This window comes from Sardina pilchardus, chromosome 3 (genome assembly GCF_963854185.1).
Source record: "Sardina pilchardus chromosome 3, fSarPil1.1, whole genome shotgun sequence".
Taxonomy (NCBI): Eukaryota; Metazoa; Chordata; class Actinopteri; order Clupeiformes; family Clupeidae; genus Sardina; species Sardina pilchardus.
This window is the reverse complement of record NC_084996.1, coordinates 3,647,854-3,670,146: the sequence shown is the minus strand read 5'-3', so window position 1 is coordinate 3,670,146 and position 22,293 is coordinate 3,647,854. Positions and strand designations below refer to the sequence as shown.

The 22,293-nt window shown below is 44.1% G+C and overlaps 1 protein-coding gene across 6 annotated transcripts in view; it reads right to left on the bottom strand.

Annotated features, from left to right (window-relative positions):
- tnrc18 (trinucleotide repeat containing 18) overlaps positions 1–21,724 on the bottom strand; it is a 73,610-nt gene extending 51,886 nt beyond the window's left edge. For 5 of the 6 annotated variants that reach the window (XM_062531366.1, XM_062531368.1, XM_062531370.1 and 2 more), the window contains exons 1-3: positions 21,573–21,724; positions 19,533–19,864; positions 2,319–2,474 (exon numbers count right to left, since the gene is read on the bottom strand). In XM_062531366.1, the coding sequence (XP_062387350.1) occupies positions 2,319–2,474; positions 19,533–19,743 (367 nt within the window). In that variant the 5' untranslated portion in view covers positions 19,744–19,864; positions 21,573–21,724. Of the gene's footprint in view, positions 1–2,318; positions 2,475–19,532; positions 19,865–20,823; positions 21,143–21,572 lie in introns of those variants that run through there. The other variant, XM_062531367.1, reaches the window with a different exon arrangement.
- Positions 21,725–22,293: the final 569 nt, after the last annotated feature.

Sequence of the window (22,293 nt, the reverse complement as noted above, 5' to 3'; positions counted from 1 at the left end):
GCATTATTCAGAGTTTGAACACATACAAAGATTACATTTGGAAATGAAAAAAACAAAAACAGAAAAAACCCAAACTGGCTTCTCGTTCAATATTAGAGACTAGTATCGCTGTTACACCCTCTAAAAATCATTACACCACTGACCAAGAAAAACCTGGTCTATAGCAAAAGGTGCTTGTAAAGCACAGCTGAAGACACACGGTCACAAGATGTAAGCATCCCTTAGCAAGCAGTCCCAGACAACTTATTTGCAGGATAAATATCCTTCTGTCATTCAAATAAACATCATTGGGGTAAGAGTTGCTATTTTTAGGCAATATTTTCACTTGTATCCCCTTGTCAATCAATAGTGAAAGTAAATAATAGTATAGAGCTATTTTGCCTATGAGACTACGGTGATGATAGTTTCACTTTGCCTTTGAGTTTAAATAATAAGTGAGTAGAGAATGCATGTAGTCACAAATAGTTTTCATTAAAGCAAGGTTTAGTGGAATCCCTGTGTTCTAATTCTACATTTCCCCTGTTATCAGAATGAGTTATCCGCCTGGAAGCTAGCAAGGAAATTTGGCCCAATGCAAATGCATGCAATGCATGGTCTAAGCCACAACGCTGTAGCATTGGAAGAGAGATGCAGATGTAAATAGTCTATCAACACTATGTAATTGCAAGACATGCAGGAAGCACCAACATATAAATTCCTTCCCTTGACATTATGGCCTACAGGCTTTTTTTGCTGTAAAACCCCACCATAAAAGCAGTATTTCTAAGGCTCTGGTTAGAACGATCACACACTGCACTTCAGTGCTGGCTGCTCCGAAGGGTGAACACTAAAAACATTTTAAAAATTTGCTTCACAAAATGACACGTTTATAGCACGTTCGCTAAAAGCATTTGAGTACTCCCCTTACTGCCCTATTTGGTACACTATGGAAGAAAATGAGTTACAACCATTAAAAAAATAATGGCTTTTAAGATACCACATCGTTTCGAACAGCATCTTATAACTGCAGAAAACCGTTTTGCAAAATCAAAAAGAAGCACTGCACTAAGTGCAAACTATTAGAAAAAACGAATAAAATATAGTGGCATTAAACATGGACCAAAATGTCCCAGTCAAATGTACACTTAAAGGCTAACACTGGGTATGACTTCTAATAGGTGTCAGATTTTACCTTCTGTCATATTTTGTGCAAATGTAAGTCAACCCATATTAGCAGTTATTTATCTTCTTTAAAAACACATACCTGCCAACCTTTACTTTCACCATCTCAACACTACTGCGACATGTAGTTACAACTTCAGCACTCTCAGTCTAATAATGAACACAAGCCATTTTTAAGAGCGAAATTTATTACAAATGGCCTGTATGACAGATGTGGTCTGTCTGGCAATGAAATTGCTGGGCTAAAATTGACCATTTTTATTGCTCTCTGTACAGCCCTGACAGAAGGCTCATACAAATTTAGCTTATTGACTTCAAAATGGCAGAGAGGGAGGTGTGTGTTTGTAGTGTGTATGTGTGAGATATGAGAGAGGGAGGGAGAGCAGGAGAGAGAGGGAAGGAGAGCAGGAGGGAGGGAGAGGGGGAATGAGAGAGAGAGAGAGCAAGAGAGAGAGAATGATCAAGGAGTGTTGGACACGAAGTGATATTACACATTGCTAGACCCTTAGAGTCAGTTCACTTATCGAGCACACAAACCCCAGCTTTTATCTGCCTGCACAATATTCCAACACTGCCCCAATTCCCAAGTCGATTCCTATTAACTCCCCCATACAAAGAGGAGACAGAAATCCCTTGACTTTTTTTGACAGAGCGTGTCAGCTTGCACAGTTTTGTTTCCCTCTTTGCCCAAATCAACTCCAGCATCCCACGGCCACTCCCCGGCTCCAGCATTCATGCATCTGGTCTTTGCTTCAGTCCACTGAAGCATCAACAAATCTGATGGTTAAATTCAATACATTCAAGCTCCCCCCTCCATCAAGCCGAGGCCCCGCTCCACACTGACAGATCGTGGCCAACGTCAATCCCCCCCTTAAGGACATTGCAGTGTCCTATTTTTCTTCCAGAAATTTTGCATGACTAAAGATAACTACAGCCGCATGTTACCTCAGACAGAAGTTTCACCCATTCTGAAACTTCTGTCTGTCATCAAACTTTTTGGGACTTTCACTGATTGTGTCAGTGAATGAGGCTTACTACTGCATTTCTTTCTGCATGTGATGGATTGAAAGAGGATCTGAGAAGCACATGGTGAACCAAGAGGGCACAGAAAACAAGAGAAATATGGTGTGTGGGGGGGGGGGGGTGGGGGCTCTTACCTTCATGGGACGCCCACAGCTGGGCCATGGGAATGCCGGAGGGGTTGGGGGGCCTGAACGAGGGCTCGGAGGAGAGGCCACTGGGGGTGGTGTGAGGGTTGGAACCGCTCACATAGCTGCTGAGGAAGCCACTGGAGGCACCTGGGAAGGCATCACCTGAGGGCGGAGAGAAGGAGAGCTACATTTAGTCACTGAATGGCAGATGGAATGCAACAAAGTGACAAGAGGCTCTAGTGTACACAGTATAACATACAATGCTGCCTTTCTCACAAAGACAATTACGCAACAGGGCCTTTTGCAGTCTTCCCTTGTATCAACATTGCTCAATAGTCAAAAACAGGTTTGTGGTTGTGTGGAGCCATTTGACTTAACGATCAGTGTGTTGTTTATCTGGCAGCATCAGACATCAGGCCCAAGAGCAAAGAGACAGAACAACGACACATGGACAGAGAGAGAGAGAGAGAGAGAGAGAGACTGAGACCATAAATGCCAAATTGCTTTTGCTTGTAAACAAATGGCATGACTAATTACGAGTAAAGCCAAATTGCTATGGTAGCCATCATTACAATAGCCACCACGTGTACCACAACAGTACACAGAATGTCTCATTCAAAAATAAAAAACCTGCCACCTCCCCCCTCCCCACCTTGCTGTCCATGGCTAGAAAGAAAGGATGGGGGCTGTTACATTACACAGTATTAAGTTCTCTCACCTCAATTATGCCCCCCCATGCACCCCGTGATAAAAATGCGAATTTTTGAGGTAGCCGGACTACTCCACAGAGATTTGCTGAACCATTTTAAAACGGCCGGTGCCAAAAAAGGAAGGGTACAAAAGCCTTAGGCTTGGAAAGTGCATGCTTTTATGGTGAGAAAAGCGCACTCTTTTGCTCTTTCGCCCCTTCTATTAAAAAAATGAAAAATATCAGAAACAAGACAAGTCGTGGCAACACTATGAAGAGTGTTCTTTCGCATTTGAATCAGTGAATCAAAAACCCTGCGGTGTGGGCAAAGCACACCAGTCAGTCATGCGTGACACATGGACATGGGCGGCGTCCATCAGCGATGAGGCCCCGCCTCCAACCCGGCTGGGCCCAGAGAGTCTCGGTCCTTTCCCACATATTCCCTCTCGCCGGCCAGCGTGGGCGGAACCCCTCACACCCATTATACAAACCAAAGATGGATTTCGATACACTCCTTGACTTTCTCTCTCTCTCTCTCCCTCCCTCCCTCCAGCTCACCCTCGTTCACTCTCTTTCTCTCTCCCGTTCCCTCCTGCTCTTCTCACACAAATACACACACACAAGCACGCACTCACTCACTCACAGACACACACACACACTCACACTTCCTCAACAGTGGCACAATGGCCTTTCTTTGCATGTGTAAACAGTGAATTAGCATGACAACCAGAGGAGGAACAACAAGGCATAAACGGCAACATGGGGCCTTTGTGGCCGAGGTCAGCATACAATTAACCTGGGGGAGGGAGGAAGGCCATGGAGCGGCAGAGCACAGGCCAGGGGGTCCAGCAACGGCACGGCTGCCCAAGATCATTTATTTGTCACCAGACGCGAACCTTTACATTGCATCTAAACATTAACCAGAAGGCAGTACAAGAGAGGGTGTGGGGGATGGGCCAGCCAAGGTGTAGAGGCTGAGAAGCCACAGATAAAGACAACAAAAGAACCACTTCAAGGGGCGACTGTTGAATGGCGTTTAAAATCAATTTCCTAAATGTATTATTACTAGATTGAAAAACAACAGGTAACCTAATCTAAGAGAGGTTGGAGTGGCTTTTATAAGCTCTGATAACTGACTCTTAGCAGAGTGCCCCTTAAAATGCTCAATCATAGTATACAGGCCCATATCTCAGGTTATCAGAGTAACACTGGTAAGGTATTAACCAAAAGGTACAACACTGGTTCAAGCAATGGCCATACAGATCAGCAGCAGTGGCAGCAGCAGAAGCAGTAGTCGCTAATTCTGAATCATCAGCTGTGTTTTGGCAGCGCAATGGGGATAACGCTAGTGTTACAATCGTGCCGTAACAGAACAAAGATGATTGAAGCTGAACTTGGTTCAGTTTTCCGTTGCAATGGAACACTAACCCTGGTAACATTTCAGGTATCTTAGAACCCAACTCCTCTGATGTCCAAAGTGGTTTGTTTGGCCGAAATGTATGAATTAGCAATAACTACAGTCAATAACTACACTATTAGCAGTCTGATATCAACGTTGTGGTTCTCGCTCTACCATAGCAACCGTTGTTACTGCTGCCAAGGAGCTCATGTTTTTGTGTGGTTTTGTTTGCTTGTCTGTATGGGGGAAAAAACTACAAATACAATTATCATGAAACTTGAAAGGGTGCAGTACAGGCCGATGAGGTACTGGCTACATTTTACATGTGGATCTGTTTCAAGGGCCAGATCCACAAAGTTACAGTCTCCTTTTCAAGAACATTGTGAGATGGGGGCATCTGCCACTGGCAGAGAATGCCCTTATCGTTTCCTGTGTGATCACCACCTAACTGGTAGAGCTCAACACGCCCTTGTCCTACATTATGCTAAACTCACTCGCTCACATCAACTCTGTACAGACATCACAGACAACACCCCACCCCTCCGGCCTCACCTTCCACTGTCCTGCAATATTAAATGAGTAGAGGTGAAGTTCGCCCAGCTTCAGACCATACAGAAACACTAGCAGAGGACTTCCAAATCAACCCCTCCCCTACTCTCTCTCTCTATTTCACACAAACACACACACACACAGATGCCCTACTTCTTTTCGAGGGGCTTCCTCCAGCGAGCACCGTGCTGAATTCACTACCTGTGTGCCAGTGCTCCTGGCGGAGCGGTTCTGACGGCGGGGATCCTTTAGCGCAGTGCTTTAGGGCGCGTTGTACGCTCAGAGGCACACGCGCCGCGCTGCCCGCTCCACCGGCCACAATGTAAATGGCAGCACCTGTCTAATAAATAAAACAAAGCCTCCGAGCAGACACTCCGCTGCTGTTGGCGGTGCCTGGTGCTCGGCGAGAAAATAGATTGAAACTAAAAAAGCGAGAGAGAGACAGAAAGATAGATAGAGCACAGGCAGCGCGTCTAACAGAAACACTAAGCTGCTCCTTTGATTCAATTAGGCGGGACGCATACCCAAAAGAGCTATGGCCTAGAGGGGCCTGTGCCAGGAATTTGAGGAAAGTCATTTGTTGGACATTATCGTTTTTAAATATTCATGTGGTCCATCCACGATCATCTTTCTCGCTGCTGAGGACGGTGGCGATCCAGCGCCCGAGTTCCGGTCCGTGTCACTCGGAAACGCTCGTCTTTTCAAACAGACGCGGAGACACAGCAAGCAGCAAGCCTGCCTGCCTGCCTGTCTGCCTGCAAGCATGAGAAAGCCAGGAGGAGAGTTCAGCAGGTCAGGAGCAGTTCAACTTCCTCAAACGCCAGAGTGCTTTTCTTCAAGGGGCCTGACAAGGTTTTCTTCCCATCCCCGTTCCCTACCCCACGGCCCCCCAGCTGCCCTCAACCCCCCCCTTACTGAGGGCCACGGCCACAGACAGGCTGAATGGGATGGAGGAATTTCCTAATTGCTTGCGCTGCTGCTCACCCCGCCAGCAACCCACAGGCAGTGCACAGCACTTTCGCAAAACCCCGTACCAATACCCCCCACAATTAACACCGGCCCTTAAAGACAATCCGGCATGAAAAAGTTGTAAATTAGCAAAAAAGAGGGACACTAATTAGGATTCAAGGCCTTAAACCAAAGCAAAGAAAGAAAACCGGGGTGTGGAGGGGGGGGGGGGGGGGGCATTAAAATCCACAGAGCCCCGTCTTAAGTGGGTGCACTACCTCTTGCAAACAGCCGACAAGAGGGGCCGCTCACAGTACAGAGACGAGCGCAAAAGATGCAAGGGAGTTACAATGCAGGTCAGGTAGAACACGGACGAAAAAGCTCTGTTCATAAATGCATCACAAGTTACCTATTAAATCTGTAACGGCAACAGAGTTAGGATCAAACGGCCTCACACGATTTGATTTGAAGCCACAGAGAGAGCTTGCCATATATACCCAGTGGAATATCAGGGATATTAGTGTGGGCTTTGCTACAACACCATACTTATTAAGTGCACGCCGATGCCAAAACCTGAATTTGGACAACACCCATTTAATTAAAATCTTGCCAAACAGCAAAATCTCCTAAAGCTCTTTGATCGTGCCCATCTTGACAGGCATGGAGACCTGCATGTGGTCAACGTCGTCTTCAGCGTCAGAGGAGCGCTGAAGCAAACGCCCATCCACGCATCACACAGTCCAGAACATTCTTGTCCGTTCCTCCTCTGTATCTCTAAAAACAAACAGCAGGACAGAAGCCTTTAAAATGACTGTTGCCCTCTGTCCTACTCTGCCTGAAAAGGGGAAGTGCTTTCGCCGTGACTCAGGCCTGACGCACGGCTAGAGCTTGATACCCCTATGATTTGCAGCTCAGCCCTGGCCGACCACATGACAATAGCAGGAAATGACTGAGGTCCACACAGCACTGTAATTGAGGTTATGCCACAAAACACCCTGATCACCTTCCCCTTCATAGCTGCACTCTAACCAAATAAATAGCGTGCTCACACACACACACACACACACACACACACTAAATCATAGGGAATAGCTTTGTCTGAAAGTCGACAGAAAAGTTCAATGACCTCCCAACAAAACAAGTCATTTGGGATTCTTTCCATGGATCAAACATGGCACCTACGAAGGGCCAAATCCGCGTCAGGAGGATCTGCCCGTCCAGACACGTCCATCTCGCCGTTATATAATCAGCCGAATTCCTGCACCCTTTCGGGCCTTCAGTTCAAACATCCACCCTCTCTCTTCCCCTCTCCCCCAGTGGCCCCTGTCAGGTGAGTGACAAAACGATTGCAAGCTGCATTGGTCAGTCTAGTGTCTACGGAGGTAATCACTGCCTGATAGATGCGCCCCAATGCTTCAAGTGTGGGCGTTCTCATTTAGATTGAGCCCGAAAAAAAAAACGCATTCAACAAAAGAGTCTTAATTTGTTTTTGCGCGCACCTAGAATCTCTACGCAAAGGTTTTGAACAGCACTGGAAGCTGGAGCTTGCCCGTCAGGTCAGACACACATATCAATATTAAGAGAAAAACAAATTGCAACCAATTATTAAGCACAGAGTAAAAAGATGAAATACTACAAGTCTGCATTTGGTTTTTACAAGGGAATGTAAATGGTAAAATGTCTCAGCTTGCTGACAGAGCTTATTGAAGATTATAAGAAGGAGCTGCATGTGTGGGAGAAATAAAGCATGTGCATGTTTGTGTATGTTTGTGTGTGTGTATGTGTGTGCGTGCATGTGTGTGTGTGTGTGTATGTGTTACTAAGACTCTCAGAGAGAGCACAGGGGTGCAGGAGGGAGCTTTGGAAAAGGTCAAACACATCTGCAGTCATCAGCATACAGCTTCCCTTTGAGGGTCCAGAATGCTGCCGTGGACATTAAACACGTAACATTTGTTAGCTGCCTGTTCAAAGCCAGGGCCTCTGGATTTGTGCTGGTCGCACTGTTTTATAAGCCACAAGGCAGTGCTTAAATAATACCAGTGATCCGCGGTCTGTTGTGGGGGCGGCAGCAGTGAATTTTTCTGCACTGGATTGCAATTACGTGACCGAGCTTAATGATGTACAGGGGAGAAACACACCAACATGGACACTGACACGAGAGAGAGAGAGAGAGAGAGAATAAGTGCACAGGCCGCGCAGTGTATATTTACACTACAGCCTGATTGTTTCGTCACACAAATATTTCATGAAGCAGCTGTGCTTCCCATACCCTCCTCCCACTCCCTTGCCAACCTCCCCAACCCCCCCACCAACAGCGCATCCACCCCCACCCCGAAAGTCATTTCTACAAGTGCAGATAAGCCCTGTGATTTAATTAGAAAACACATAAGCATTTGTAGAGCAGTGCATAGTCAAAAATAGTGAGTATGTATATATGTGTGTGTTGGGGGATGGGGGACTTTCCCACGCTTGGTGCTCAGTGTTACTTATGAGCGCTGGCCACACTCAGTTTCTCTTCACCTCCCAAGCGCGCGCGCACACACACACCACACACACACACACACACACACACTTCCCTCTCACATGACCACACACACACACTAGAATGTTCTCTGGGCATGTGCAACATCATGTGCCCACATTCGTACCCACGCCAGTGTGAAGCCCTGCTAACATGGCCCAACGACAACAGAGGGCCCCACAGTGGAGGGCAGTGGCCTGGAAGCGATGGCCTTGGCTCAATCAGATGTATTGAAACCCGACTCCACAGCCAGATGGCGGGGAAAGGGAAAAAACTATAACGTAATGCCTGACGCATGTGACTGCGCGAACTCCACATAAACGGTTATTCTTTTCCCTTTTGGTACGTGGAGGGGAAATGCACCTGGGAAAAGGGCTGAGGGCAAGAGAAGGGTAACTCTACACCACCTTTTGAGCCTTGTGTGGGCTTTAAAAAACACACATTTCACACGTTCTGCAATAAGGAAACTTTCCCGTTCTGTCAATCTTTTTTTTCTCTCTCTCTTTCTTCTTTCTTTTTTTAACCCAGGGGAAACCAAAAGTAACCACAAATCTAAAATAGCATTGCTTATTTGGTCAATGTGAAAGGACTTCACAAAAATGATTGCAATAAAGATAATATGGTTTGGTTTTGGTTCCACATTCAAGGGCAAGCCCAAGCATGTACAAAGCAGAAGAGAGAGGTGGGTGGTTGGAGACGGAGAAACTAAAATGAAAGTGCTCACACCAACACTGCTTGGAAATGGCGCTTTCATCTGCCAAAAAACATAGCTGGACATCACCCAAAATGATCACCCAAATCATAACACCCTTCTGCTTCTTTTCCAAAGCAACCTGCTACTGCAACGATAAGACTACACTCCACTCTACATCTCACTAGTTTCATCATCTTTGTCTCTAAAACTTTTCTACTTCAATAGCATATAAAACAAGCATGAGAAATAGACTTGTATTCCTGTAAAATTGCATTATTTACAAAAACGAATGCCAGGAATCTGATACTGCATCAATCAGAAATATGATTGTTATTATGAGAGTGGCAAAAAATAACACTCAATTTAGGTTTCATCACATGGATAATTTATAAACATATAGCTGTTGTACAGTGTGATGGCGGACTAATAGCTCCTTGAAACAGCATAAGAAAATCCATTAAAAACTGATTAGCACTTGGGGGCATTCTTTCGTCTCTCTTCCCTTCTCTCTTTAAGCACTGCTCTTCAGAAACATATCAGGCCCACACATATATAAAGCACAGCTCACGCTGTTAGAAATCCATCATTAATAAGAGTGCTAGCACCGGCCTCCAGGACCAGACTAAACTATCTGATGGCCAAAGCCCCTGCATATATTCGTCTCACAACTGAGTGAGTGCTTACTCACTGAACCAACAGTGACATGCAAGATTTCGCTCCCTGGCAAACCAAACCAAACCAAACGGAGCACAAAGAATGTCTTTACCGTGAGGGCGGGATGGCGGCGTGCTCGCCACAACTGAGGGTGTAAAAATAGTTCGGGCCTCTTCAGCACTCCGGCTGAAACAGGAGGCCGCGGCCGACATGAGAGAGCTGGGTTTCATTTCTCATCCTTTGTTGGCTTTTCAGAGGCTTGGCTTAATCCAGGCCAGCACGCCCGTAGCCGGTCGCTCACGCTGGTGTGTGTGTGTGTGTGTGTGTGTGTGTGTTCCACTACACACCTGACCACAGCGCCCAGCCTTTTATTCTATTTACAAAAAAATAACACACAGATGCAAAGGACTGCAAGGACGAGGGTGGAAGATCCGGTCGGTCCTATCTAAAAGATCAGCCCTGTATACATGAGGGGTGATCCCTATCACTAGAATTAAATAAACAGGCCCAAGAGGACAGAAAGGCAGCCAAATATGCTCTAAACAGAAATACATCACTCCACAAATGTAATCAAACGCAAGTACATAGGTTTTTAATGATTTGAACAATTAGGGGGAAAAGTACAGTTGAACTATAAAGAATTGAAGCACTACGATGTGGATAGAGGATGATGTTGCCATTTCTGGAGAGTGCGAGAGAATAATCCTCACAAGAAAATAAAATTATTTGTCCCAAGAACCATGAGCAAACTGAGCCCCTGAGCAAAAGAACTTTACTGATGTGCCCATGAGCATGTGTAACTATGCGCACACACAGTCACACACACTCACACACAACTAGACCACTGACTTGAAATTAAACTGCATTGACATGGGTGTAGGCTTTCTATGCCACAGGGCTACGCTGCACAGAAACCTGATCTCATCAGCCTTCAAATCACTAACCGTCAAATTACAATTTAATAAGCCTTTTTTCCCTGCCATCTTTGGCAGATGTTAAATGAGGGATGTATCAAAGCAAAAGCGCCTCATTTACCATTTGCTTCTCTTGTAGCGGGAACGTTCTAGAACACATTGAGCGGTATTTTTATGGCATCACTTGGATTCCAGAGGACGTTACACAAAGAGGGAAAAAAAGATATTAACTACATTTTCGAGATTAGTAAAATGAGCCTCGCCACGACACGAAACGTATTTGAGACAAACACGAAGTGTCATTCGCTCATGACCCTTCTGCAATAGCTGGAAAACCCCAGTCATGCAGTTGAAAAAAGTAAAAGGAAAAAAATAACATAGCATTGCACATGCCTTGCAGAGATAGCATCAGAGAAGCTATGAAGCGCGTTGACATGAGCATGCCAAACAGCCAAAGCGTTTTATTCCAGGCCCACGGTGCCTATCCCGCAGAGAGAGAGGGGGGTAGGCTGTACACCAGGACACTAAACACTTTATGTTTAATTCAGAGGGAAGTCAAGGCTGCAGGGAAAGTGTACATTCCCAACCCCCCCTTCCCCTTTTTTGCCCACTCTCCTCCTCCTCCTCCTCCTCCTCCTCCTCCTCCTTGACTACTTCTACTTGTCCTCTATCCGTGTGTGTGCTCTCCTTCTCTCACTCTCTCTTCTTCTAAGACTCCCTCTGTTTCCGTCAGTCGCACCACGGCTGAGATCACTGCTCAGCCCCCCCCCCTCCCCCGACCTTTCAGCTGAAGGGCTTCAGCCACCGTGTGTGTGTGTGTGTGTGTGTGTGTGGAAAGAGGGGGGGGGGGGTTACACAATGAGAGACATGCTTCATATGGCCGCTGCTTGGCACCGCACCAAGGCGAGTGAGAGAGAGAGAGTGAGAGAGAGTCACAGGACTAGGAGCTCCGGAGTTGAGGCACCGCCGACAATTAATTCAGCTCTCACCACTTTCCCCCCGCCGCTAAATAAACACCAACAAATCATGGCCGGGCCGAGCCGTGCCGAGCGGGCCCACCGGCTGAATTCCCCGCCAGCCTCTCCAGCCCCAGCGTTCCCCTTCACCTTGAAAGTGCAGCACAACGTGGCACAGCACGGTACAGAGGAAGAGGGGAGAATGAGAACACCTGGACTATCAAGGCCGTGTCTGCCTTCACAAGTGATCCCCCCCCCCCCACACTACACACACACACACACACACACACACACTCTCTCTCTCTCTAAATCCCTTCTGGGCCCTTCTGATTCAAGAGATGTTGTTCCTTTGCTCTAAAGTGAAGCAGGTTCGGGCAACACAGCCCCGCTTGTAGCTGCCTTCAAACAGCAGAATGAATAAATCATAAATTAAAAAGGACTCTCTGTGTATGTGTATGTGTGTGTGTGTGTGTGTGTGTGTGTGTGTGTGTGTGTGTGTGTGTGTGTAAGAGAGCGAGAGAGACGACTTCAAATGACAGGGCTGTGCCTCGAACGGAGTGCTGCTTTTATATGTGTGCCCCCAGCTACACTTCCAGCCACTTGATGCTCTGGATCTTTGGGTAATAACACACTGAAGACAAGTTGCAAAACTATGATCTATGCGAGCACATCTGTGGCAAGAGAGGTCCGCACAGAATCTGGACGGCAGTAAGAAATAATAGTAAAAAAGGCCACTGCCAATCTGCTCCAAGTGCCCTTGGGTGAGTGCACCCCTTATGCCAGGGGAGGTTACACAACGTATGTCAAAGACATCACAGCAACAATGGCGTGTAAAAATAACCCTACTCCGTAGATTCATCTGAAAACTGGGAGCGCACATGGATTTTGAGGGGGGCTGGGAGTTGCAAATGGATTCTGGGGCATTTACAAGAGCAAGAGGGGGAGAGTGGGGGAGAGAGGGAGAGAGGGAGAGAGGGAGAGAGAGAGAGAGAGAGAGAGAGAGAGACTCCAAAAAACAATGCGAACAAAATGTGTCAGCAATCTCCTCCGGTCTCCAGGCCAACCAGCGGGGCCTGTGCGTTCCAATCCACCCATAAACCAAGGCAGGCCTGGAACGCCTGATGCTCCATATGAGCACTGATCAATCACACACTCCCAGGGACACCTCACTTCAAACACGCTCTGCATCAAACCACCATTTACATTTTCCCATGATTCCTTGCATGCTCCATATTTCATTTGAACTCCAGTTACACTAACACATAGGACCCGGTGGTGGGGGCTGCAAGACACAATTCATGCCTTACAACTCACAAGTGGTGCACTTAACTACCGTTCCTTTCCTTGTTTAACTGGTGTGTGTGTTCAATTACAACATAGCAACCCACACAAGCTTGGCAATGCTGAACAATGGTCTGAAAAGTTCATTAACTGGCGGTTTGCATAAGGTTTAGGCCATTCTTTTCTAGGGATCAAAGAGCCATATACTCTTACAGTAGATTAATGTAGACGGACAGATTTTGAGCACATAAGCCATTGGCTAGGCACTACGTCACACAACTCAAAATCATTGCTTACCTTCTGATCCTATTTCACCACTCTCCCTTCTGAATCAACCACCTGACAGCCAATTCATCAATACTGAACCGGCCCTTACAAAAGCCATGTTAAAAGGTGGTTACAGACAGCACCAAAAATATTCGCCACTTTGGTAGACCTCCTGTTTTCCAGAAAGTGTGTAACTACACAATACAGGCACACAGAGGCTAAGTCTGCTGAAAAAAGCTATGCTATTGACCCAGCTAGCAAAACAGCAGTGTACGGCGACATCTCCTGTGTTTGACTGCTTCTTCTAACAAACACAACAACAATCAATCAGAGGTCTGTTGTACTTGCCAAAGCATTTTAAAATTCCCATACTTTCCCAGAAGGGGTTTGTTGCGCAAATGCACTACAGACACATTCAAAGGCTAAATCCCTTCTGCAGAAAACACAGGCTGGCTTGAGTGAGAGAGGGTACCAAGCAGCCATTAAGGAGTAGGAGAGCAGGAAAAGAATGTTTGCGTTTCCAAATCCAAGAATAACATCCATCTGTCCATTTTGCTCCATTCGCATTGAGAGCTTTCCCTCAAAAATTCAGGTTTGAGTCTTTGGTTCCATGCACACACACACACACACACACACACACACACACACACACACACACACACACACACACACACACACACACACACACACACACACACACACACACACTACATGTTTAACTAGCTCAAACTTCAAAACAATTATAAAGCTCTCTGTTAATAGGAAGAAAAGGCCATACTGAGGTGTGCTTTTAAGTAGAGAAAGTGTACGAGAGAGTGAGAGAGAGAGGGAGAGAGACCATTAAATAAGATTCTGCATCGCTAGCTCCAGTGTATATCCAATTATAAGGGTTGCCAAATTAAATAACTGCAGCATATTTCATGTTTTGGGTGCCCAGTGTGACTCATTCCAATCATGCCTCAGTCCCCACAACAAACTGTAAATCTATTTTTCATGACTAAAACAGTGCAAAAACTAAGTGGAGTAAATTCATGGATATTGGGTTGTTACACTATACATGTTTTCGAGCACAAAAAAAAAGCTACTCCAGAGAGTAAAAGGCAATGTGAATATCATCATTACAAACAGTTACAGACATTACAGTTATTCTCTCACAATCCAGCGGACAACAATGTCTTATTTTGTCCATTATTCCATTACAGAGATATATATTTTATTGATCCCAATGGCAATTAAAGCATTGATTAACTTAATAATAAAATAATGTCTCTGTATAAAGTGGCTGCACTATACATATGACATAAGATAAACATAAAATATAAACATAAGATATCAAACACAACACTCTGAACTACAAGCTCCTGTACATGTGGCGGCAGTTGATGTAACAGATAATTCTACAGTGCAAAAAAGGAATGCGGACTGACCGATGCAGGAGAGACGTGCAATTACATGACGGTAAATAATAAAGAGACATGAGAATAAGCATAGTACGTAAGACTAATAAAGCCAGCAAAATAAAAACAAAGATATTTCCAGCCTGACAAAAATATAGGGAGAGCTGTAAAAATGACAGACCAAACTTTCTTCTGACAACAATCCCAATGTTTGAAACTTATTTTTTCCCGATTTCTTTGGTCCACTTTGGAAATCGTGAAAACAGTGCAAGAGGCTAGATTTAAAACCACATACCCTAGAGATGACCTGAGATACTAGGATAAGCAATAGCTAAACAACATCCATTTTTTAAATTAAGTATCCCTTCAAAAGATAGTCATAAAGGATAAGAGGCCATTTGCTTCTGCCAAACTCTGTGATTACACCATACATTTTGCAAAATCAACAACACATGTTTTACAGAAAGGAGAACGGCAAAACGATAAACGAAGCCTGCTCTCTTGTTCAGTTGGTTTTTGGGGGGTGGAGGGTTTGGCTATTCAACAGTTATTATTGGAGCAACCGTAGTGTTTGTGTAGTCAGGAAACTGACTCATTCCATAAACACATGATGCGTTTTCAGCTGACTGACTGCTTGCATGGAGACCATTTTAGTTGAATTTAAGTTCATTTGCTACAGACTGGAGCGTGAAGGACAAGCGGCATGTCTCGTCTAATGGAGATTGTGATCAGTTTACTCACTTATTGGGGTGCAACTGTGGAGCGAAGTAGCCATTTCATGGGGTATGAATATGGCACACACCAAATTTATCCAAAGGAGAAAAAAGGAGTGGCATCCAACTACATGAAGTAATTTCAGAACAGAACAATGCTTTAAAAAAAAAAGAGAAGATATAATTGCACAGACATTTGTCTTTGCCGCTGAGGGATGAAGCTGTGGACATTTCAAAACTTACAGCCATAGCTGTCAAACAAAGCAGGATCTTAAATGAATCTCCACGAGAGTGCATGTCATGGCATGTTAAAATATTCCAAGTCTATTTATCCCTGTAACCAAATGTCACGGACATCCAACTTCCAGTCTTGCACAAACAGTAACTTTCCATCTACATCTGTGAAGAGCTATGTGAAGGTCAGATAATTTGGCACTGTATTTGTTTTCCGTAATTCCTACACCTGCTGCTCCCAGCCTAACTGGACAATCACAGGCTTCAGAGATTATGGCAATTACGGCAACCCTGAATGAAATACAAAATATGAATGAAAATTCATTGCAGATTCAAAGATATCTTGCCTTTGCCAAGTAAAGCTGGCATTGGTGAAACCTCCAGTTTACACTACGGACACACGAGGCGGTCATTTCATCTGGCATGTATACGCAGACATACAGCGTAAACAAAACTGAAAACCCACACATAGCGACAAGAAGGTCAGGGAGATAGCAATCCCCTGCAAATTTAGTAACTAGCCCAACACATTACTCTGCTGGAGTCCCTGATAACCATTCGATCTATAACACCCCCCCCCCCCCCATTCAGAAACACTGTACTTTTCTCACACATCATCCGATCAGGGTGAGACACATATCCAATGCCTTTTCCAAACCTCCTGGATACAATAAGGACCCTTAATCATCGCTGTACATAGAAATCAGAGGGATACATCAAAGCGGAATTGCATCACTCCCCGACTAAGTTAATCATCTAGCTAGTAATGGGTTGGGGGGGATATATCGCTGCATTAAGGCACATGCCATTTGTCCACCTGCTAAGTGACTAATCATTAAAAACATCAATCAATAACGTCCGTCTAAATCCTCAAGGTAGTCAGGCTCTTGTTTTTGCGAGACCCTTCAACACACAAAAGGAAACTGACTAATGTGAACTGCATGCCTGACATTGTTTGTGGCGGGAGTTTTTCATATGTTTATGTTCCTGCTGCCTGTTTTCAGTGAGGATTTTAGGAGACACTTGACAAACCAGGCTCTGGAAAAAAAGAGGTTCCATATCCCAGCTTTCCCTGCTGTAGTAGACTAGACTAGATGTGGAAGCCTTTTTTAAGCAAGGACTGAGATGATTTGGGGTTTGCTGTGATTCCCACCTCTTTGGATGGATAAAATTGCAGTTTTCTGGCTGTACATGTTTTTTTTTGCTTTTTTTCACAATGGGTTAGTGTGCCTCTCAGTTCTCAGTGCATCAGCACAAACCAATCAGAAAATGTCTGGCAAAGGATAAGGAATGAAAATTGTACACAAACAAAAACTCCTCTCCAAAATGCACCTTTGAACAAACAAATTACATACTTCTTGCATGCAGAAAGTGGAATTCAGAAAGGGATTTCAGCTTTCTGAAATAATTGAACAATCTTGGGACACTTAGGCCAACCAAAAACATGGGGAATCTATCATTTACTCTCTTCCCCTTGTAGGTACAGTAGGTTTAGGAAATAGTCAGAAACAATGATATTGTATTTCCCCCAACTTATCTACAGCAACGTATGCCAAACACAGTGAACATATACTGCAGCGTAATTGCCAGTCACACAGCAATTAAAGTAAGTGGTCTTTATTGAGACGTTAAGAAATATGTACATATCATAAGACCCATTATACGAATGTACCTCGTCTTCCACGGCTTAATTAAATTAAAAGTCAAACGTCAGCTCTCCGCTACGCTTTCAAGGGCACAAGAAATCCACAGAGGGGGAAAAGACTGCATGTGCCTCTTTGCTTTGAATGAAGACAACAATACATCTTTGCAATGTCGAGCGGATTGGCCTAGAAAGCCCTGAGCACCAATTCAGGCATATTTATGCTACAGAGGCAAGAACGCTCCGAGATCTCTGGTCTCTGGCTGTTGCCTCCGTCGTCGTTGTCAGGACCGTTGTAACTGAGCTAGCTCACCTGCACTGAGGCCAATCTGTCACTGATGGTGCAGTCCAGCACACCACAGGGGACATATGGTGATGGAAACAGAGCATAAAGGCCAAACACCGCATCCCAGATTAACACGGCTTTAACAAAAAAAATAAAAAAAAGATTTTTCTTCTCCATCAACTGTGGTTACACTGAGTACATGCATTTCTTATATATATATATAAAAAAAAAAGAGAGAGAGAGAGTCCCGGCTTGGTGTTGTTGTCATTACATAGCATGTCCAATCAAAATTGGCAGGTTTTATATTCTAATATTATGTTTTTCATTACAGATGGTTTAAAAGGGACATCAGGTGTTGTTAGGATCCACATGCCACTATTGATTATTCTCACCACACAGTCAGGGTGCAAGGGTGAATGAAAATGTTTTGTGACCACAATTTAATTAGTGGAGGCATCAGCATTGTAGGGTTGCAATCAATCACAAATTAAAAAAAATAAAATATATATATTTATATATATTCTATGCTTACCATTCTCTTCTCTGTTCATGCTTATGTAACGCTCATTGTTAGCCCATCCAAGTAACTATACATATGAAAACTGTTTTCTTATACCAATCAGATTATTGTAGACCATTCACCCAATAATATGACCAGTGATCTCAGAAGCACTAACACAGCTCATCTCAACATATCCCATTTGACATAGCAACAGACTGTCCAACATGATGTTGCACAAGAATCTATTTTGAGTTTGTGGGTTTTTCCCTCCTTCAATAAGCTTATCCTCTTTGCCCCTCTGTGAATATTTTAATCTGCTTTTAAATGTATTTCCCAGAGTAATACCTCACCAGTCACAACTAAACAATGCAATGGCAGCAGGCAGCTGTGCATTAATTTCCTTAATAACAACCCAGTCAGCAAATACAGCCATTCTAAGCAAAGAGTAAACCTCTGTGATTATTACAGGATACATTTTATAACATTCTCATGATTGAATACACTTGTGCTTGCAGTTGCAAGGTAGCTCAGACCTACTCAAGTACTTAACTATAAAGACTGCCATTTTACTACATGGGATCTACATTCTGGGGCAGCCCATCACAAAAAAATCCCAAATGAACCTTAGGGAAACTGATTCAACGACTTTGCTCACAGTTTGTAAGGATGCATTGATTTCAAAAAGGAAGAACCGCCCTTTACTTAGTAGCCTAGGTCTATTGTAAAAATTCCAATTCTATGATAGAGCAGTAACATTTCAACAGAATTACATTAGGCTACAGTGTAACTGACAGGTTGTTGGGTCTCTGGATACAAAGCTGCTACACCCACAATCATGCACATTCTATCAACTAAAGACACACTTCGGTCGCTAAATAACATTGTTCCCACTCTTTCACCTCCTCCTTTTTAATAGCTAGTGAATTCGTCATGTAGGCTACTGTGATCTTAACAAAAATGCACATAGGCAAGTGGAAAAAAGGGAAAATATTTTAGCGCCCTGAAGTTATATATGATCTGACATACACTATAAGCTAAATGTTGATGTTCACAGAAATAATGAAGGTTGCGTGTTTTATCATGGATTTTGTTATAGTGACATGGAGCTTGTTATAGTGACGCAGGCTATTTGTTGTTTTGCAAAGGAGAAAACTAACCAGCAAATGACTTAAATCACGTCAAATGTGAAACAGGGTCAAACATTACTTTCTCTTCTCTATACCGAGCCAGTAGCCTACTGTTGGGCAGCCTTCTTTTAACTACAGAAAATAGTGTAGTTGTAAACCATAGAACCAGGACGATTAGACTGTATTAGGTTCTCAATAACTTGGCCTTGTGTGTCACGGCCCTATAGCTTTAATATACATTTCCAAACTACAAGAGTGTTTTGCGTAAATTTAGTTCACAAAAATACACTGCTTGCAGCGCGTCCGGGAAGAAAACTGCTTACAACATTAAAATCCCTGGTTTAACTGCGATACGGAGTTTATACAATGCAAATCTAGTTAGAAGTCATGTCTTTAAAAAATAAAATACACATTTTCCCAATTAATGTAACGGAGATAGAGTACTCACTGTGATGAGAATGTAGGTTAATGGCAGACGATAAGAATTTTCCAGAGTGAATTGACGCCGGGTGCCCCGCGCCCAAGTGACCGGGGGACGGGGGTATTCTCCCGGCTGCAGCGGCTGCTCCAAGTCGGTGTGGCTCCATTGCCAATCCCGACAGCAAAGGAGGGGGGACGTGAACAGATCTGGGGTGTCCAAAATCACGGCCATCCATCATCCACAATAGGTAAACTTGATAAAAGAAATTGTTCGATCGGAAATTCCGAATAAGCCAGTCCTGGCTATACTGTCCTTATGGTTCCAGGCATATCCGTGTCCTTATCCGGCATTCTGCCGACCTAAAAAACAAGGGGAAATTCAGCTCGACACATCACAATTAACAACGTTTTATTGGATTTAAAGGAAAATCCGTGTTCGACGTTAGTTGCGGCCCGTGTAGTAGAATGACGCAGTTTTATATTAAAATGTACCCTAACTATCTAAAATAGCTCAAGTGTTTACATTACCCACGCAAACATAGTATTTTTGAAGTACGTTTTAAGAGACTAGATGCAAGTTATACCAACAGTCTTGGCTACACCAGCCGTTTTTGTGGAGATTCGCTTGCGAGTGGAAGTCGTAAGTTGCCGTTCTTGTGCTATGCTCTGCCCACAATATAAATAGTATCCTCCGTTTGCAGCTATGTTAGAACTTCGACTGGTTTATCCAAATGATACACACCCAAGTGGGAGGCTTTACTGACAAATATATCCGTCTTAAACGGGCAAATGTGTTTTCAATTTGCACGCGTAATGCACTTAAAAATACGATTACTTCGCAGTTAACGTCGTAATCCAAAGATGCGTCCGATCAAAGTGCGTAAGCGACGTCTACTAGGCTAGTAGGCTTCGTGGTTTTAAAGGAAAATTAACGCAGCCTGTATTGGCAAAGCTTTTGGATGTTTTGAAACCATCTGTGTTCAATTTAAACATATTGTTGACACGTTCAAATTACTGAGTTGGCCTGCTCTGCAATGGAAAATAAAGTGATCAATAGCCTGCGTTTGATTGAGCCAGTGAAAGGGGTTAATACGAGCTAAACACAAACGCATTTTCGGAACCAATGTGTAGAAAACATTTTATAACCTTAACACGAAGCAATACGTGGAAGCGCAAATGAGGGCACCACAAAGCGCACGAAACATAAGTTTACGAGTGTGGCTGTTTAGATCCCTTGGTCGTGTCGAAAGGGTTGTCGGTTCTACCATTTGAATAAGCAGAAAACCTACAGCAGTCACGTACGTAGATCTACAACTTACTTTGTTTTGTTTCATTCCCCATCACGAGTAAACCAGTCGCTAGAATAATGCATCAAAGCTAATTTCGGCCTGTGGAAACCAAGTATTTTAACAACTGTCTGCTCTCCTAAATCGGTCATGAGTAGATCTTGGTAAACGTAGCCTAGCCTATAACACGACGATGTTGTTGTCGGGGAATGGATTCCGCTCTCCTTATGCCATCTTAGTGTAATTGGTTGGGGGCAAAGAAGGTAAAATTATTCAAGCTTGATGGGGGAAAAAGATGCTGCTTAAATGCTCCTGTGTTTTCACCCTGGGTCCACAAAGCCTGTTTGCCCTCCATTCCATGTTCAGCCCTAGGCTACTGTGTTTTCATGGCCCTAGTTTGTTTAACTGTGTGAGGAAAGGCGAATTTAACTATAACAAGATGAAAGTTTGAAAAACTAGTGGTCATGCGTTCGGCTGCTTTAGGCATATAATGTTAACTGGAGTCCTCGGCCACGTTTCGACATTATACTACCCAAATTGTTCCGAACAAGAGTTGCTAAACTTTTTCGGAGTCTATGTGAAAGTGCATCTATGCGTAACACTAAGCTACTCGAAAAAAGACTACAGCGTAAAGATTCCGAGTAAAATGTGCTCTACGTAAAATGTTACGCGCCTTTTCACAATTTGTAAATTACATTAGGCTAAGGATATTTGTTCTTAACAAACACTTTTAGCCTCCCTAACCGCATTTAAAATCGCAAATATTCTGCAACGATTCTTACTTGAAATGGCGAATCTTAAAGTTAAAAATCCAAATCTTCCACAAGATCCGGCCGATTAAAGGAAGATTGCGCTAACTCCATTCAGAATCTATCCAAAGGTGCTCTACGGGACAACATTTGGGGAGGAAGGCCCCTTACAACAACCTGGGTAAGTCTCGATAAACTCTTCAGCAATGAAACAATCATTGTTTACAAGACCCGCCTACAGTAGACCAAAACCTGACAAATTCTACAGAGACGTCTGCTATTGGCGGATGGAAGTGTCCATTATGGCGATGTAAACAGCTGGCTGCTCGCCAGCTCTATAAAACCAATTATGGACCAAGGAGGTTGGACTGTTTCAAGTTCCCCCTTACTTCAAGGCTGAATGATCAAAACAAGCAGTGAGAAATTTTTGAGGGCAGTTTCAAGGCTGCTCAAGCTTCGTTGATTTAAAATGGGCGAAAACGGTCTTCGTTAGGCACACAGCAACGTCCTGCCAATTTTATAGCTAAACGGAGAGGCTTTCTTAAGGTTATTCGAGCAGAAGAGTTCAGATATCAGGGCTTGGGGTTTCCTCCGTAAATGTTGATCCATTCAAACTGCACAAAACGGTTTATTGTGTAGCCATCCATGCGCTCTCGTCTCCGTATTTGGCGTTATTTCTACAAGATAGTGCGCAGCTTCCGATTTAACCATCTGTGAAAGTCTATGGGAATCGCCTGTAATTTACTTACTTACT